Source organism: Protopterus annectens, chromosome 2.part1, assembly GCF_019279795.1.
Source record: "Protopterus annectens isolate FY-2018-M chromosome 2.part1, PAN1.0, whole genome shotgun sequence".
Classification (NCBI taxonomy): Eukaryota; Metazoa; Chordata; order Ceratodontiformes; family Protopteridae; genus Protopterus; species Protopterus annectens.
Window position 1 is genome coordinate 1496470410 of NC_056729.1, and position 16185 is coordinate 1496486594.

The 16185-nt window shown below is 41.4% G+C and overlaps 1 protein-coding gene across 5 annotated transcripts in view; it reads right to left on the reverse strand.

Annotated features, from left to right (window-relative positions):
• TP73 (tumor protein p73) overlaps positions 1-16185 on the reverse strand; it is a 1605115-nt gene that overhangs the window by 1092679 nt on the left and 496251 nt on the right. For all 5 annotated transcript variants that reach the window (XM_044062957.1, XM_044062958.1, XM_044062960.1 and 2 more), the window contains exon 3: positions 6391-6529. In XM_044062957.1, the coding sequence (XP_043918892.1) occupies positions 6391-6529 (139 nt within the window). The remainder of the gene's footprint in view (positions 1-6390; positions 6530-16185) is intronic.

The window sequence follows — 16185 nt, forward strand, 5'->3', positions numbered from 1 at the left end:
TGAGACTTCTCCAGAAGATGAGGTAAAACCAGTAGGAACCACAGCTGTCAAAGCTAGAATGGGACTATGAGAAAGACTCTAGACTTCTTCTGTCTTGATTTCTGTATGAACTTGGGGAAAAAAAGGAAAGTGACAGTAAAATGAATACAAGTCCTTGGGGCCATTACTGAATGACAGCATCCCAGGGATGATCCCTCAGATCAGGAAAAAGAAGCTGCTGCATTTGCAACTGATCAGGAATGTAAATAGAGCACAACAAGGCTTCATCTAGGGATGGAAGAGCCTCTGCAGCACTGGTAGGCTACAAAAACACTCTTGTGGCATCAGTCATCAACAACTCAGCCTATCCACTAATAAATGGCATCCTCAGAAATACAACTGGCTATCAGAATGTCCCTTGCTGACATAATCCATTTCCATATCCTGAATAATTCTTGACAGAGGATGGTAGTATTGAATTCCTCCCTGAGTGTTTATGTGCTACACCACTGCCATATTTTTAGTGTGGATGGCAAATGCAACCTGTGGTAGGGAGTTCTGAAGTCTTTGCAGATTAAAGAGGTCTACCCTCATGTCCAGAATACTGATATGCAGACTGGCCTTATTCTGTGACTATGTACCTTGATCTGTCTGCCTATGTCAAATTCCTCTCAGCAGAAGCATCAGTAGTAACAGCCTCTACAGAATACAGAAGCTGCAAACGACTGTCCAGTGAAAGACTGAGCGTAAGGAAATCTGATAATTGAGACCACTGCACATTCTGAATTCAGTGAAGGGTCATCCTGTGAAACCTGTAATGAGGGGCCATACAGATTGATGCTGCTATAAGACCTAGCGCACTGAGGCAAACATCTACTGTGAATGGTTGAGAATGAAGTAACTGAGATACTGCGGACTGCAGAAAGGAATCCTATCTAAATGAAAATATGCTTTGAAGAACACAGTGACTAGGCTGTATCCATTAAATATTAGAATGTGTAAGCACTCCTTTGGTGCCTTTGCTACTCACAATAATTCCTAGTATCTGGAAAAGATTTACAATAGACTTTGAAGCTGCAGCAAGTCTGCCTAAAGGTGGTGTAGCTAGGAGCCAGTAGTTCAGGTAAGGAAACATCGAGACCCCATGCAGCCTCTGGTTCACTGCATCTACAGACATGCATTTCATAAATACTCTGGGGTCTAATGTGAAACTAAATGATTGTACCCTACCCATATGTGTAGAAGTCTTCCAGAATCCTTGGCATGGAGAAGGGTATTTGGAGGTTCAGACAGCACATCCTGTCTCTTTCTTACAGGAAAAAAGGATGGAATGCACCATGATTATCTGAAATATTTATTTCCAAATAAATTAGTTAAAGTTGCATAGAAAATATCTGAAGTCCTTTGTTTTCTTAGGAACTAAAAAAATCTGGAGTGATAACTAGATCGGTTCTGCTCTGGTACAATGTTGATAAAGCTTAGCATCTCTTTTCTTGCCACCCTCCCTTTACAGGGTGGGGCATCAGATAACGAAGGACTGTATGGCAAGATTGAGGAGTGGTTCGGAATCATACAACCTTTGAATATTAATGCCTGAATCCACTTGTCCTGTGTGACTGCCAACTATACAGGTTAGTGAAAGGACAGGTGTAATCCAGGGTGGATCAGTTGGGCAAGCACTTGGGATTTAACTGCTGTCCGTTTGAAGGAAGATTATAGTATGCCTTGTGATGATGCTTTTTCTTTTTCTTCCAATTGTTAATTACATCAAAAATCAGAAGCATCATAAAAAATACAAACCTGCTTAATCCAGCCTCCGAAATCAAACTGACAAAATGTGATCTTTTAGACAATAAAACAAAAAAGTACACACTCTGGTTGGTGAACCCCACTACAGTAAACAGATTATAAAATAAAGATGTAGAGTACAAAAACAAAAATGCATAACATTTAAGTTTGCCCTTGCAAAATAGATTACCACAGGATAGTCATATTTCAGAAATAATTTTCTCCTTCTCTGTCTCTTAACTCCTTTTCTTTTAAACCTATTTAAACTTCTTACATTAAAAAGCTCCTAAGCAAACTAAAATCCTGCTGCCTTGCAGCAGATCATCTACCTAACGAATTCCTAAAAATAGCTGCGCCATCCATTGCCTACCCTATCTCTATACTAATCAATCGTTCTGTCTCTGAAGAATATGTACCTCACGTCTGGAAAGTGGCTCACAACATCCCCCTCCACAAAGGTGGCCCCTCTAGAGACATCTCTAACTACTGCCCCATAGCTATCCTATCACCCATTGCCAAGATCCTAGAGATATGTATTCAGCATACCTTGTATAATTGCTTTTCGTTACTGTACATTGAGCGTAGCAATGTCATTAAGTTATGCAGATAGGTTTAAACGACGGTAAATGAGGTCTCCATTGCTTTCCATTGCTGTTGTCCTGTTAAACCCTAGCTGCATGGCTGAAAGCATTGTTTGTAGCGTCCATTGGCCGACTTTTCCGGTTGCTTTTGAATAAATTATATGTTAAATTAAATAACAGACAGCGTTTTTTTTTTAATAAGCAACTACTCATTTATTTTTAAAGCTGTCTCGCTATGTTAAACTTTAACATAGCTGGCGGACAATTTAAAAATTAAAAAGAGACATCTCCTGTTTATTTTACAAACTCGCCTATGTTAAACTCAAACTCATTGGCGAGACAGACAAAAAAAAGCGAGGGATCTTTCTTCTCCGTTTGTTGTTCCAACTCTGATGTATGTCATAGGAATGGTGGTAATCCTGTTGGTAATGCACTTGGTTTAGTTTTGGCCTGTTTTGGTCTCTCGGGCGCGCCCCAAACCACGCCACCCGTGGAGGTAAAGCATTACCCACACCCAGGCGTGGGTTATTGCTATAATAACTCCTCAACCACCTTACCTCTAATAACCTTCTATCTGATACCCAGCATGGCTTTAGACCCCAGTATAGTACAAACACAGCCTTGTTATCTTTCACAAATACTATTCATCACTTAATGAACAATGGACAACTAGTTTCTGCAATTTTCCTTGACATGTCAAAAGCCTTCGACACCATCTCCCACCAACTACTTCTAAACAAACTTGCTACATTCAGTCTTAATGCAGTATCTCTGACATGGTTTCTCAGCTATCTATCAAACCGTCAACAAGCTACTAAATGGGAGAACAATCTCTCCCCACTACTACAAATCTCAGTTGGTGTACCCCAAGGTTCAATACTTGGCCGTTTTCTCTTTATCATATTTAGTAATAACTTTAATGCTGCAACCAAACTTGCCTCAGTCATTTAATACACAGATGATACATCCCTTATCTGCTCCTCCCCTTCCCCACAAGAACTACAAGTAAAGATGCAAACAGCATTCTTGGAAATTGAAACTTTCCTATCAAACCACCAACTCATTCTTAACCCAAATAAGACCAAGTTACTAATTTTCACAAACAAAACTGCCAAGTCCTAATCCACCCCTGTCTATTCAATCTGCATTCAGTACCAAAATTGTGCCAACCTCCCTACCTAGAATCCTACTATAACAAAATTGCAAAATATACCACCAATCTGCCCTATAAATTCCATCACTATTCCGCTCTTCGACAGCTTAACTGGCTAGAACTTCCAAACCTGTTAATATTAAACCAACTTACCCTCACCCACAAAATCATACGCAACCCCAATAACTGCCCTGTAATTTCAACCCTTGTCCAACTATAGATAAACAGCAGGCCCCTAAGGTCTACCAATAGGCCACTACTCAAAATAACAAAATCACATAACTACCATGGTGACTCCCTCTACTCTAACAAAATAGCTAATTCCTGGAACGCTCTGTCTCCAGGCTTACACAGCACCCTCTCCTTCTCTTCATTTAAAACAAAAATAAAAGAATATCTCACAAGCAAGTGGCTCTGCACATGTAGTCCCCCTAGATAATCTCTGCTCCCATACTATTTCTCTCCTTTCATTCTTTCACTCTTTTCAGATAAATGGTTGTTTTTTTATCAAGTAAAATTTGAGTATTTCTCTGACAGACTGTAAATACTTCAATTATCTTTCATAATGCATGCTCACTGACTGTTCCAGTTCTCCTCAGTTATTCCGTTCTTTTTCGGAGTTTACATTTCTAAATTATTTACTATGTTGAAACAATTTTAGCTCATTTTTCACACTGTTTCATATTTTACTGTGGTACTATTTCTGTTGTTATACCCTGTTCTAATTTTGCTTCCTATGTTGAAATAATTTTAGCTCATTTTTTTGTACATTGTTATATATTTTTGCTGTGGTACTATTTCTGTATTTTACATGTTCTGATTTGTTTTCCTACGTTGATATAATTTTAATCTCATTTTTTACAATGTTATATATTTTTCTATGGTACTATTACTGTATTTTTTCTGTTTTTGGAGCTTTTCTCCCTGGGTTTCTGCTGAAAACAGCCTCTAGCCCCGTTGGACACTACCCGGTAAACAAATGTAAATAAATAAATAAAAATTAATTTTGTAACACAGTAAATATCTAACAAGTGAAAAGTACCCTCCCCCACAAAACCCATCCCACTACAGTTGTGTCAGTGGTCCAAACTTAATATACTTAGAACTATCCTGTATTCTCATAATATACCATTTAGTGTATTTTTAATACTAGGATCTCCTTTGTGCCTAGACACAGTAAAATCTAACACAAGTAGGCATTGAACCTGTCAGATGTCTTAGCATTGCTACCTCAGGCCTTTGCCAAGGTTATCAGCATATAAATCTGTCTAGAAGCTCTATCCCTCCAGACGTGGTCTGTAGAAGGAGAAAAAAATTGCAGGAACAAGTTACACATCATTAAATTTCATACTGTATGCAGATGACATACTCTTACTTAAATACAATAAATGCTTGATTAAACTGTAAAGTCAGCTGCAAAAATTCCCTTTTCTACTATCTGTCACCAGGCCTAATCTGATTAACCACAAAAAGTCCAATGTTATGTTCTTTTCATTCCTAGAAATTTACCTAATCTGCCTAGCACTTCCATGACTAATAACCAAAATGACTACTTTTCCGAAGTTACACAATGCAAATTTCCACCCTTGTCCAATCTCTTACCTTTTCTACCCACACAGATAACACCACTTATAAAGAATTAGCACAAATAAAACTCTTATTACAGGATCTCATATCTCCTCATCCCAATAGCACATACAGCCCTAGTCAAAAATGTTCTGTTCCCCAGGCTTGTATAAGGCCTCTCTCTACTTACTTTTTATTCAGGCTACAACACACAAACTTCAGACAACTGTTAATACCTTAAAAAACCTAAAGTGGTTATCGATAACAGAAAGAGCAACCTCCCTTTTTAAAATATTAAGACAGCTACTGCCCTCTAAAATGAAAACTCCCAATTAGAGACCAAGTATATTTCTAAGAAACTCACATGAAGTTGTCTTTTTACGAATTCAATCAAGCTTCTTCTCCCAAAACCCTAAACAGTTAAAGCTCTGAAGCCCTCTAAAGCAATTAATCCCTTGATTAGCTTTGACAGTAAACTATGTCTGGGGTCCTACACATCAGATAATCTGCTAGAAAAACTGCCATATAATTTCTAAGTAGACCAACATCAATGTCTGTCAAAGATCAAGTGGAAATTTTGCAGATGTTTGTAGATACTTGTAGAAGTCCTTAACAGAAATTTTAAACTAATCAACGTTTCTAGTGTGACAGCAACACTTTCAACCCTAACAGTTGAAAAGGCATAGTGAGTCTCAGCTGGTCTAAAGGGCTCAAGATATATATATATATATATATATTATATATATATATATATATATATATATATATATATATATATATATATATATATATATATTATATATATGATTGCATCATGAAATATTGAATACTCATAATAGAGAATCACAAATGGTAAAAAAAGAGAATGATAAATATATTGAAAGACTCATAAGACTGAATCACAAAACACTGAATACATTTTTCCCACTAAATAACCAATGTCAGTAAATCCCAACTATAAAGCCAAGATCAAGTCTCATCTTGTTAGTGATGCTGTTAAGAAGAGGGGTTTTAGTAATGTTACGTGTAGGGTTAAGGATGGCACACTATAGTAAGATGGGCAGATGACTACCATTTTGCATCTGTTACAGAATGGCATGAGTCATCAAGATATGTGAGCGCAGATACCAGTCTTATTTCCTGAATGTAGAGGAATGGAGTAATGAAGTAACTGTGTAGTAATGCCATGATTCTTCATCAAGGAAACAATTCTTGACCAATGATGACCTCATCTCCTGCACCTTATAAATTGTCTGCTTCTCTGACCATTAAATACCATTTAGAATATAACAATGAATATCAAGCATGATCATGCAAACTCACCATGGAGGGGTCAGTTATGCCTCGCATATGAAAGACGTCCATGCATACTTCTGTGCGGCTTGATGACAAGCCAGTGTGCCCTCCATTACTTCCTGAGTGGTTCGACTGTGGCAGATCAAAGTAGGTGCTATCAGGTTCCCTGAGGAAAAAAAAAAAAGAAATATTCCAGTCAAACAAGCTTTGACCTGAAAACCATGTTTATAAGTACCAACAGCTGGCACAAATACATACACATCCTATTAGCAAGTGAGTGAAATGATTCTACTAACTGGAAAGATAGTTTAAGAGACTGTATCTGAATAACATTTGGTATAGACTACCACATGTACCATTGTCGTTGAAAAGCCTTATCTGTTGTACTCGAAACTTTATGACACCTTATCACAGCTATATCCTGTTTAGTCAGAATCTAAACAGAGAGGTGTTTCCAATTTTCATACACTGGCAAACATCTAACATCAGATGTCAGTAATTTGTACACAGACACACAAAATATTCATTGTACCTAACCAGTAAATATATGAGTATTTCTTGGTGTACATTGAAATGGAGTTATTAAGGAGCAAAAGAGCAAACAACTTATATCATTCCTTAATTATCATTGTTAATATACTTCTCAAAGGCTGTGATAAATTCAAAAATGAAATCTATAAACCCATATCCATCCCCCATCCCCCATGCAAAATGCTGCAAAGGACTGTTTACACCATAATGACTTTGTTCACCACCATTAACAAAATCAGTGGCTCACACCACAATTTCAGTTCTGTTCACAGCACTGAAATGGCACTTTTAGACATGGTAAGTCTTATAGCAACTGGAGTTGATAAAGGAAATTGTAGCTTTACTTTTCCATGCTAAACTAAAGTCTAAGTACTACAAATCTGCTAAATTGGCTGCCCTGCTACTAACAGAACTTCACACCAGCAAAATTTTGAATTAACTACATTGGATGTCCTTCTCAAATAAACTAAAGTACATCCACTTTACTTTCACTCATAAAATACTATTTAATGGCAAATGAGCTGCTCTAAACCTCTGACTTAGCAGTATAAACCAAGCAGAATACCTAGATCCTTCAACTTACCTAACATACCTGGAACAGTGTGAAACATGAAACAAGACAAGTATCAGATTTTAGAGCAATTAAGAACTCCTGTAAGAAGCTCCTCCACAATGCATTTAGATGTTATAAATGCAGAATAACATGACTGGACATGTGGTCTATTCTCATTTTCAACATGACACCTGTATGATCTCTTAATTAAACTGTTTGCTGCACTATTACAGTTTCATAGGTTCACAGGTAAATACTAGGCTAGTTGCCTTTACTGGCCATTTTAAACCTAGCCAATTCCCCTTTTAATGGTTGAATTAACCTGTCCTATTTGATGTTAGAAGGGCTTTATCCATACCATGGTCTTTAATTATATATCATCCCTACTGAGAATAAATGGAATCATATCATAGATACTATAATTTGAGGGGACCCGTGCATGGGATAAAGCATTTAGGAGCTGATCCTGTCCCATCTTCTCTTACCCAGCCATAGATCCAAATTGTGCCTGAATATGGATAGGGATGAGCTTTGTTTTACATACAAGAGGAGTCTGTTCCAGACAAGTGGTATCCTCTTTGAGATATACCTCTCCCTACAAACCGTTCTGCTGATGTGGCAGAAGAGAGTTAGATCTCTGTACCAAGTATTTCTGATGTCATGACACTTGCTGATATGCAGTAAATCTATAAGTATTGGGTTGAAGGATGTCATCTATGCCAGATGCAGGCCACCTCTTAGCAGTCTGTAGGATACTAAGTATAGTGACAGGGCTTTGAGTCAGTCCATGTAGGACATATTGTTTAGTCTTTGTATGCTTTTAGTAAGGTATCTGTGGGAATTACAGATGTTGCATGCAATTGGATAAATACATGCCAAAGGGAGCATTATACTCAATGACTGGCCTAATGAGGGCTGTGTAAAGGAGAACAATGACATCTCCAGATCTATATGCAATCCCTACATTTATAAGCTGTGCAATATAGAACAAAAGTAAGAATATTTGTGTAAAATCTTACCATAACCATAGATGTCCTTCTCTTCCATGTTGCAGTATTCATAACCTTAGGGCTAGCCTCCGCCTAGCGACCTGAACATCCGGCCAGTATACAAAACTGTAGTCACTGCAACAGATGTCTGACGTTGGCCATAGGGTGCATGGACCATAAAAGTGACATCTGCACATACCTTCCTCAGAACTGAATGCCCTAGCCGGACCCCATTCCAAGAATAGCTGCATAAGCCCTGAATCATCCAGCAAAGCCTTTTATTCTCCGGGGGTAGGAGGGTGGGATAGAATACTGCAACATGGAAGAAAAGGACATCTATGATTATGGTAAGATTTTACACAACTATTCTATGTCTTTAACCCACTCACATTCATCTCATCCCTCAAAGAATGTAACTGGCATCCTCTAAAGTACCTCAGTCTAGATGATACAGTTGAATTTTTTAATACTACCTTCCTGAACATCCTTAATTACCATGCCCCCATAAGATTTTCCAGAACCAAAGCACAACCCTCCCCATGGCTACAGAAAACCACTAAGTCAGAAATGAAAAGCAGGGATAAAGCCTGGGAGCACTGGCACAAAACCAAAACCCCCTCAGCTAGACAGAAATTCCTAGAACTATGCAATAGAGTCAAAAAGCTAATAAAACAGGACAAATTCCAATACTACCAGTCTGCCCTAGACTCCTCACAACACAGCCCCAAACAATTCTGGTCCTCCATAAACTCCATCCTCCACCCAGGTAAAGTCAGTACCCCTCCTCCTAACATCCCTCACTCCTCAGAAAATATTGCTACCTCATTCAACACACACTTCACCCAAACCATACTATCACTAGCTAAACAACACAACCCCCCCCTCCAACCCACACCTTCAACTAGTAATCTCCCCACCGCCTTCTCTTTTTCTCCTGTACCTACCTCCAACATAAAAAAGCTCTTAACTAAACTTAAACCCACCAAATTAGCAGCAGACAACCTCCCAAGTGAAAACCTACAAATCGCAGCTGATGCTCTGGCCTACCCAGTATCCATCTTGATTAACCAATCTCTGTCAGAAAGTTACATTCCCACACTGTGAAAAGTATCACATATAATTCCCCTCCACAAAGGCAGAGGCTCCACAGAACTAACCAATTACCGCCCCATAGCTATTCTCTCTCCACTCTCCAAAATACTAGAGAGATGCATACACTCTCAGGTCTCAGACTACCTCCTTACTAACAACCTCCTTTCCAGTACTCAGCATGGTTTCCGACCAAACCATAGCACCACCACTGCCTTACTCTCCTTTACTAACATTATCCTTCAGCATAAAAACAATGGCTATCTCTCCTCTGCTACTTTCCTAGACCTATCTAAAGCATTTGACATGGTCCCACACAAACAACTTATTTCTGTCCTCAATAACCTATCCTTCTCACAATCAGTCACCAACTGGTTTCAGAGTTACCTGTCTGACCGCCAACAACCCGTTGCATGGCAGAATGACATATCTCTCCAACTACCTGTCTCCATAGGGGTTCCCCAAGGATCCATCCTTGGACCCCTACTCCTCTCTGTTTACACCAATAATCTAGCCTCTGCCACCAAACATGGCACACTCATACAATACGCAGATGACTCGACCATCATCTGCTCAGCCCAGTCCCTACCCAAACTGCAAAAAGTCACACAGGAAGCCTTTTCCTCTGTTGAAACATGGTTATCCGATGCCCAATTAATACTCAACCCAAACAAAACTAAATTACTCATCTTCCAACCCACCAAACATACTCAAAACAACTCTCACTTTAACATCACAGCAAAAGACAACACCACTTTATACCCAACTGAACACACCAAATTGCTAGGAGTGGAAATAGACAATAAACTAAAATTTGACATTCACATATCCATGACCATAAAAAAAGTCCACAAAAACTAGGAGCATTATACAGAAATAAGCAATTTTTCACCAAAGCCGCAACGATTTCAATAGCAAATTCCCACCTTATCTCCACCCTACTTTATGCCTCTCCAATGTATACCAACATAAGGCAATGTGATCTAAACAAGCTAAAGACCTGCTACAACAAAATCGCCAAATTTGCCACAGGGGCATCCTACCGTAGTCACCACTGTCTCTCACTTGCTGAACTGGGCTGGCTTGAACTCCCTCACCTCCTTCACTGGTATCAACTCTCACTCACCCACAAACTAGTAAACCATCCACTAAATGTCCCATCCCTCCAGAATCTACTCCAACCCTATCGCACCACCAGACCACTAAGATCCAGCAAGAAAAATCACTTGCAGATCACTAAAGCCAATAACTCTGCTGGTGAAGCACTATTCTCTTGTGCCATAGCCAAATTATGGAACTCACTCCCACCCACAATTACCTCCGTACCACCATGCACCCACTTCAAAACTTTACTAAAAGTGCACCTAAAAACATGCTGGCTATGCCCTTGCAACTCCCACTCTAATATCATCCACCCCATCCAACCATTACCTTCCTTTCCACTCCACTAACTACCTTGATTACAGCAAGCTCAGATGCTCATAAGCCTAGTACTTATTATGCAGCAGGAACTTCCCATTGTAACATTTGTTAATGTCTGTTATGTACTTCACAGATAAAGATTCTAGTTGTCTACTGATGTACTATGTTCTTCATCTGTAAATATGTTGTAAGTAATTGCTATGTTAAATTGTTAATCGCTATGTAATCCAATGTAACTACTGTCTGTTTATTTTACTGTGGAGCTTTTCTCCCCGGGCCTCCGCTGAAAAAGGACCTACGTCCAGTCGGACACTCCCGGTCAACAAATTTAAATAAAATAAAATAAAAATAAATAAATGTCCTTCTAGTCTCATGTTGCAGTATTCATAACCATTGTGTGACTGCCATAGCTCAAAGGGAAGAAGAAGAGGGTGGTTTGGAACTATTTTCCAAAAATCCATGCAGGATTGCTCTAGCGAAACATGCTTTAGATCTGGAGATGCGGTCCAGTTTGTAGTGTTTGGTGAAGGTATGGACGGATGTCCAGGTAGCTCTTCTAGAATAGAGGCAGTGTCCAACCCCTTGAAAAATGCTCCACAGGAGGCCATGGCCCTACTGGAATGGGCTTTTATGTTACAGTCCAGGTGTTTTCCATGGTAGGTATAAAAAAAGCCTTTGAAAATCCAGGTCAAAACAGTCTGCTTTGTCACAGCTTTTCCCAGAGCCCTGGGATGAAAAGAGACAAAGAGTTGCTCTGATCTTGTCAGGGATTTGGTCTTGTCTAGGTGGAATCTTAGTTGCCTGTGAACATCAAGGGAATGCAGGACTCTCTCACTGTCATTCTGGGGTTGGGGAAAAAGGTGAGGAGGTGGATACATTGGTTCAGGGACAACTCATTGACCAACTTGGGCATAAAGGATGGGTTAGTCCATAGGGTTACCCTATCCTTGTGGAAGATTAAAAAGGGTGGGGTGTTCATGAGGGCCTGGAGCTCTGACAATCTCCTGGCTGATGTCAGGGCCACCAGAAGCACAGTTTTCCAAGTGCAGTACTTTAGACAGGCTGAAGCTACTGGCTCAAATGGGGCTACTGGCTCAAATGGGGCAACTTCCCTAACACACAGTTCAGGTCCCAGGGCAGTGGAACTGGCCTCCTGGGGGGCCTGAGGTGTAGAACTCCTTTCAGGAATAACTTCACTCAAAGTCTAGAAGAGGGTCAAGAGGCAGACAAGCAGAAATAGCAGCAAGGTGGGCTTTAACAGAGGAACATGCCAACTGTGCCTGCAACAATTCACACAGATAAGACAGAAACAAGGGGACTTCTCCTTGATATGGGTCTAGCTGTCTTTTTAGACACCAAATGGAGAACCTTTTCCATATGGACAGATAGGATATCCTAATATTGGGTTTTCTGGCCTCCTGCTGGACATTTAGCACATCCTCAGACTGAAGGGATCAAAACGTTATCACCCACAGGGTTAGGCTCAGAGATTCCAATTTTTCATTAGGACTTTTTGTAAGAATGGGAAGGGGGGGGGGGGTGATGCATACAGAAACATCCCCTTCCATGAGCTAGAGAAGGCATCCATCACCCTCGCTAGGAGCCTGGTATAAAACTGTGGAAGTTGTCTGTTCAGAAGGAAGGCAAACTGATCTATTTATGGCGTACCCCACCTGTGGACTATGTCCAGAAACACATCCCTTTGTAGCATCCATTCATGAGATTGTGACATGGACCTGCTCAAGATGTCTGCCTGTGTGTTCTGAGCTGAGGGGATATAGACAGCCTGCAGAATGACTCCATGCTGGACCTCTAATTCCCAAGCTCAGACTGCAATTTTGCACAGCAAGTATGACCTATCTTGTTCTCCCCAGTTCACATACCAAAGAACAGTACAGTTGTCCGTGAACAACTTCAGGGGTCTTTGCTTCAGAATATCTTGAAAGGCCCTCAGGGCAAAGATGAGAGCCCTCATCTCACTGATGTCAATGTGCTCCCTTTTGAAGGGGCCTGTCCATGTGCCTTGCACCTTCAAGCTTTCCATAGTAGCTCCCCAACCCAGGTCTGAAGCATCTGTGTACATTTCCTGGACTGGAGTTAGGGGTTGTAAGTGAAGTCCTGGGCTCAGAGAGAGACTTTATCCACCCACCAAAGGATCTCCTTCCTTAGGCATGGTAAGAAAGGAATGGTGTGGTCGAAGGGGTGGGAGTGTTGGGTCCATGTGGACTTCAGGTACCACTGAAGTTTCCTCATATGGAGTCTTGCCAGCGGCAACATGGGGACTGTAGAAGCCATATGCCATAAGAATATGAGGTATTCCCTTGCTGTCATTGCAGGGGCGTGGATGACAGACAACAGGTACTCCTTCAGGATTTCCACCTTTTGGGGTGGGAGGAATGCCATCATAATATTTGTCCTGATTCTGCCCCCCAAGACGAATTGGTTCTGGGAGGGGTTTAGACTGGACTGGGGGAAGTTGATGGTGAAACCCAGAGACTGCAGAACAGAAATGACTGTCTGGAGATGGTTTTCAAGGGTACTGTAACAATCTGCCTGGATCAGGAGGTCATTCAGTTATGGGAAAATCTGTATTCCTAGGATCCTGCAATAGGCTACCACTGGAGCCAGACACTTGGTGAATACCCTTGTAGCAGTAGATAGTCCAAACTGTAAAGCACAGAATTGAAAATGTGGGGAACACACAGCAAACTATAACTACTTCCTGTACTTGGGCCTGATGGGAAGATGCAGGTAAGCATTTCTGATGTCCAAGGTGGCCAAAAAATGCCTACGGCATTAGCAGTGCAAAAAAGGCCTGAAGCATGAGCATGCAGAAGCTGGGTACTTGAAGAAAAAGGTTGAGGAGAGAGAGGTCCAGAATGGGTCTCCATGGGCCACCATTTCTTAGAACCAGGATATGTCTGGAGTAAAAGCTCCTTCCCTTTTCTGACATAAGGACTGGTTGGACAGTCCCCTGAGAGAGGAGGCTTTCCAAGACAGGTTGGAATAGAGGCAACTGGTCCTTCAGTGGCTGTGGGATGCCTCTTAAGAATGGAGGAATGGAACAAGTCATGAAGTAACCTTTTTCTATAACTGACAAGACCCACTTGTTTGGGTTAATGCTTTTCCAGAAAGGGAGATAGTGAGAGAGTCTTTGGGAAAGGGGTATAGGATCTAGAGGGGGAGTAGGAGGCAGGCCATCACAGACTACCTGCCTTGTCCTGAAATGGAGGCTTCTGGGTTAGTGTCTGGGCAGGTCTGGAAGGTGGCTGCTGCTTTCTGGAACTCTTTTTATCCCTAGTAGTAGGAAAAGGAGCAGAATGTTTTCTAATGAACTGGAGCTTAGTAGGATAATTTCTGTGGAATTGGTGACACAAACAAATGTTTCAAGTCCTGTAGTTATTTCCCCTTCTGTTGAAGTGTTTTGAAAAGTTCTGCCACTTGGGCCCCAAACAAGGCAGTATTGTCCAGGGGGGAAATCTAGAAGTTTAGTCCTGATATCGTCAAGTAGGGGTTGGAGCCTCAACCACGAGTAACGTCTGAGCACCGTGGCATAGGCTGCATATCTGGCTGAGGCCTTTGTAGCATCATAACTGCATTTGATTGAATGTTTTGTCACTTATGAGGACAAGGAGATCAGGTTAGGGATTTACTGACTTTGTGGCTGAATCAGGGAGATCATCCAAGAGCTTTAAAGCATGAGTCAACGGGGCCGGAGACATATGTGTCTGGTAGTTGATGGCTCTAAATGCCAAACTGGCAGAGGTGTACACCTTCTTGCCAATTCTCTCCATAGTTTTGCTGTCCTTATCAGAAGGAAGGACAGAGATAGAGGGTAGCAATCTAGAGGGCTTGCCTGCAGAGACAGAAATGGTACTAGGATCTGCAGCATGGCATTTTATTAGAAATGTGCCCCTTCTGGGACCTTATAACATCTGTCTGACCTTCTAGAAGCAGGGCGTTGGGATTCAGGACTTTTAGAGGTTGATGAAAAGGCTAGAAGGACTAGTGGAATGGCAGAAGGTGAAGGGGTATCCATTTGTACGAGTTCATAATACCTCTTTTGGACTTCAGACATTTCTGTGGAATCCCATTTGAAAAACTCTCATCTGAGGGACACTTTCTCCAAAGGTGAGATCCTCCCAGGAGGAATCCTCCTCAGCAGAGTCCTCCTCTGGTGAGGCATATCCTAGATGGGAAGGGATTTCTGAAACATAAGACAGAGAATCCTCTGAAGAGGAATCTGAAGAATTTTCAGCCTCTATAGTAAGATGCTCTACAGTCTGAGGTCTAGGGCTGATAACAGGAGGGGCAACTGGGGGAGAAGCAGCCATGGAAGGCCTAAGGGCCATGAAGGGACTGAACAAACACTGAAAGAAAGCTTGCCAATCAGGCAAGCTCTGAGGAGGTGAAGTCAAATGTTTGTTTTGCTGTTTCTTTTTTAAAGAAGAAACAGGCCTGGAGGACACAGGCCCTAAGGAAGACCTAGGTTCAGAAGCCTCTAATGGTGGAGGTTCCCCCTCGTCGTAGGCATCCGACGTCTGCGTTACCTCAATGAATGTGCTTTCAGACCTTAGCTTTGTGGCCTCCAGAATAGGACCCACTATAGCAGACTGGCTGGTTCAGTATGTTCCTCCAGGTGTACCTCAGCCACAGGGGAACATCAGGGGGAAGAGGTGCAGCAGTAGGCTCAGGGGTGGTAACTTTGGTCTTCTTTTTCAGTGGCTTATTGGTAAGATTGTATGGCCCTTCCATCGCAAGAGCAAAACTTATGAGGTGTTGGTTCTCTAGACAGATATTAAGGGCATGCAGATGGCTGCAAAGAGGCTTTGGGACAAAGGCCTGACAAATAGCACAGGCCTTATAACCGTGGTTGGGCCCTAGGCAGAACAAATACAGGTCATGGGTGTCCTTATGAGGGATCTGACGTTCGCATCAACACTTTCCTTTCCTGGATGACATGAACTTGGGTAGACATGCAGTGACCAAAAAAAAAAAGAACAAGAAATAGGCCCCAGTGGGGTACTTAACTTTAAATTGCAGGATCTGACAAGAGATGGGAGGATGAGCTGACATTCTACTGACGGCAGAGAAGTTCTGATGAAGGTACATGCAAATCTCACTTTTATGGCCCATGCACCCTACAGCCAACATCAGACGTCCCATGTATCTTGCAGTGACTAAAGCTTTTATATACTGGCCAGACGTTTAGGTAACTAGGTGGAGGCTAACCCAAAG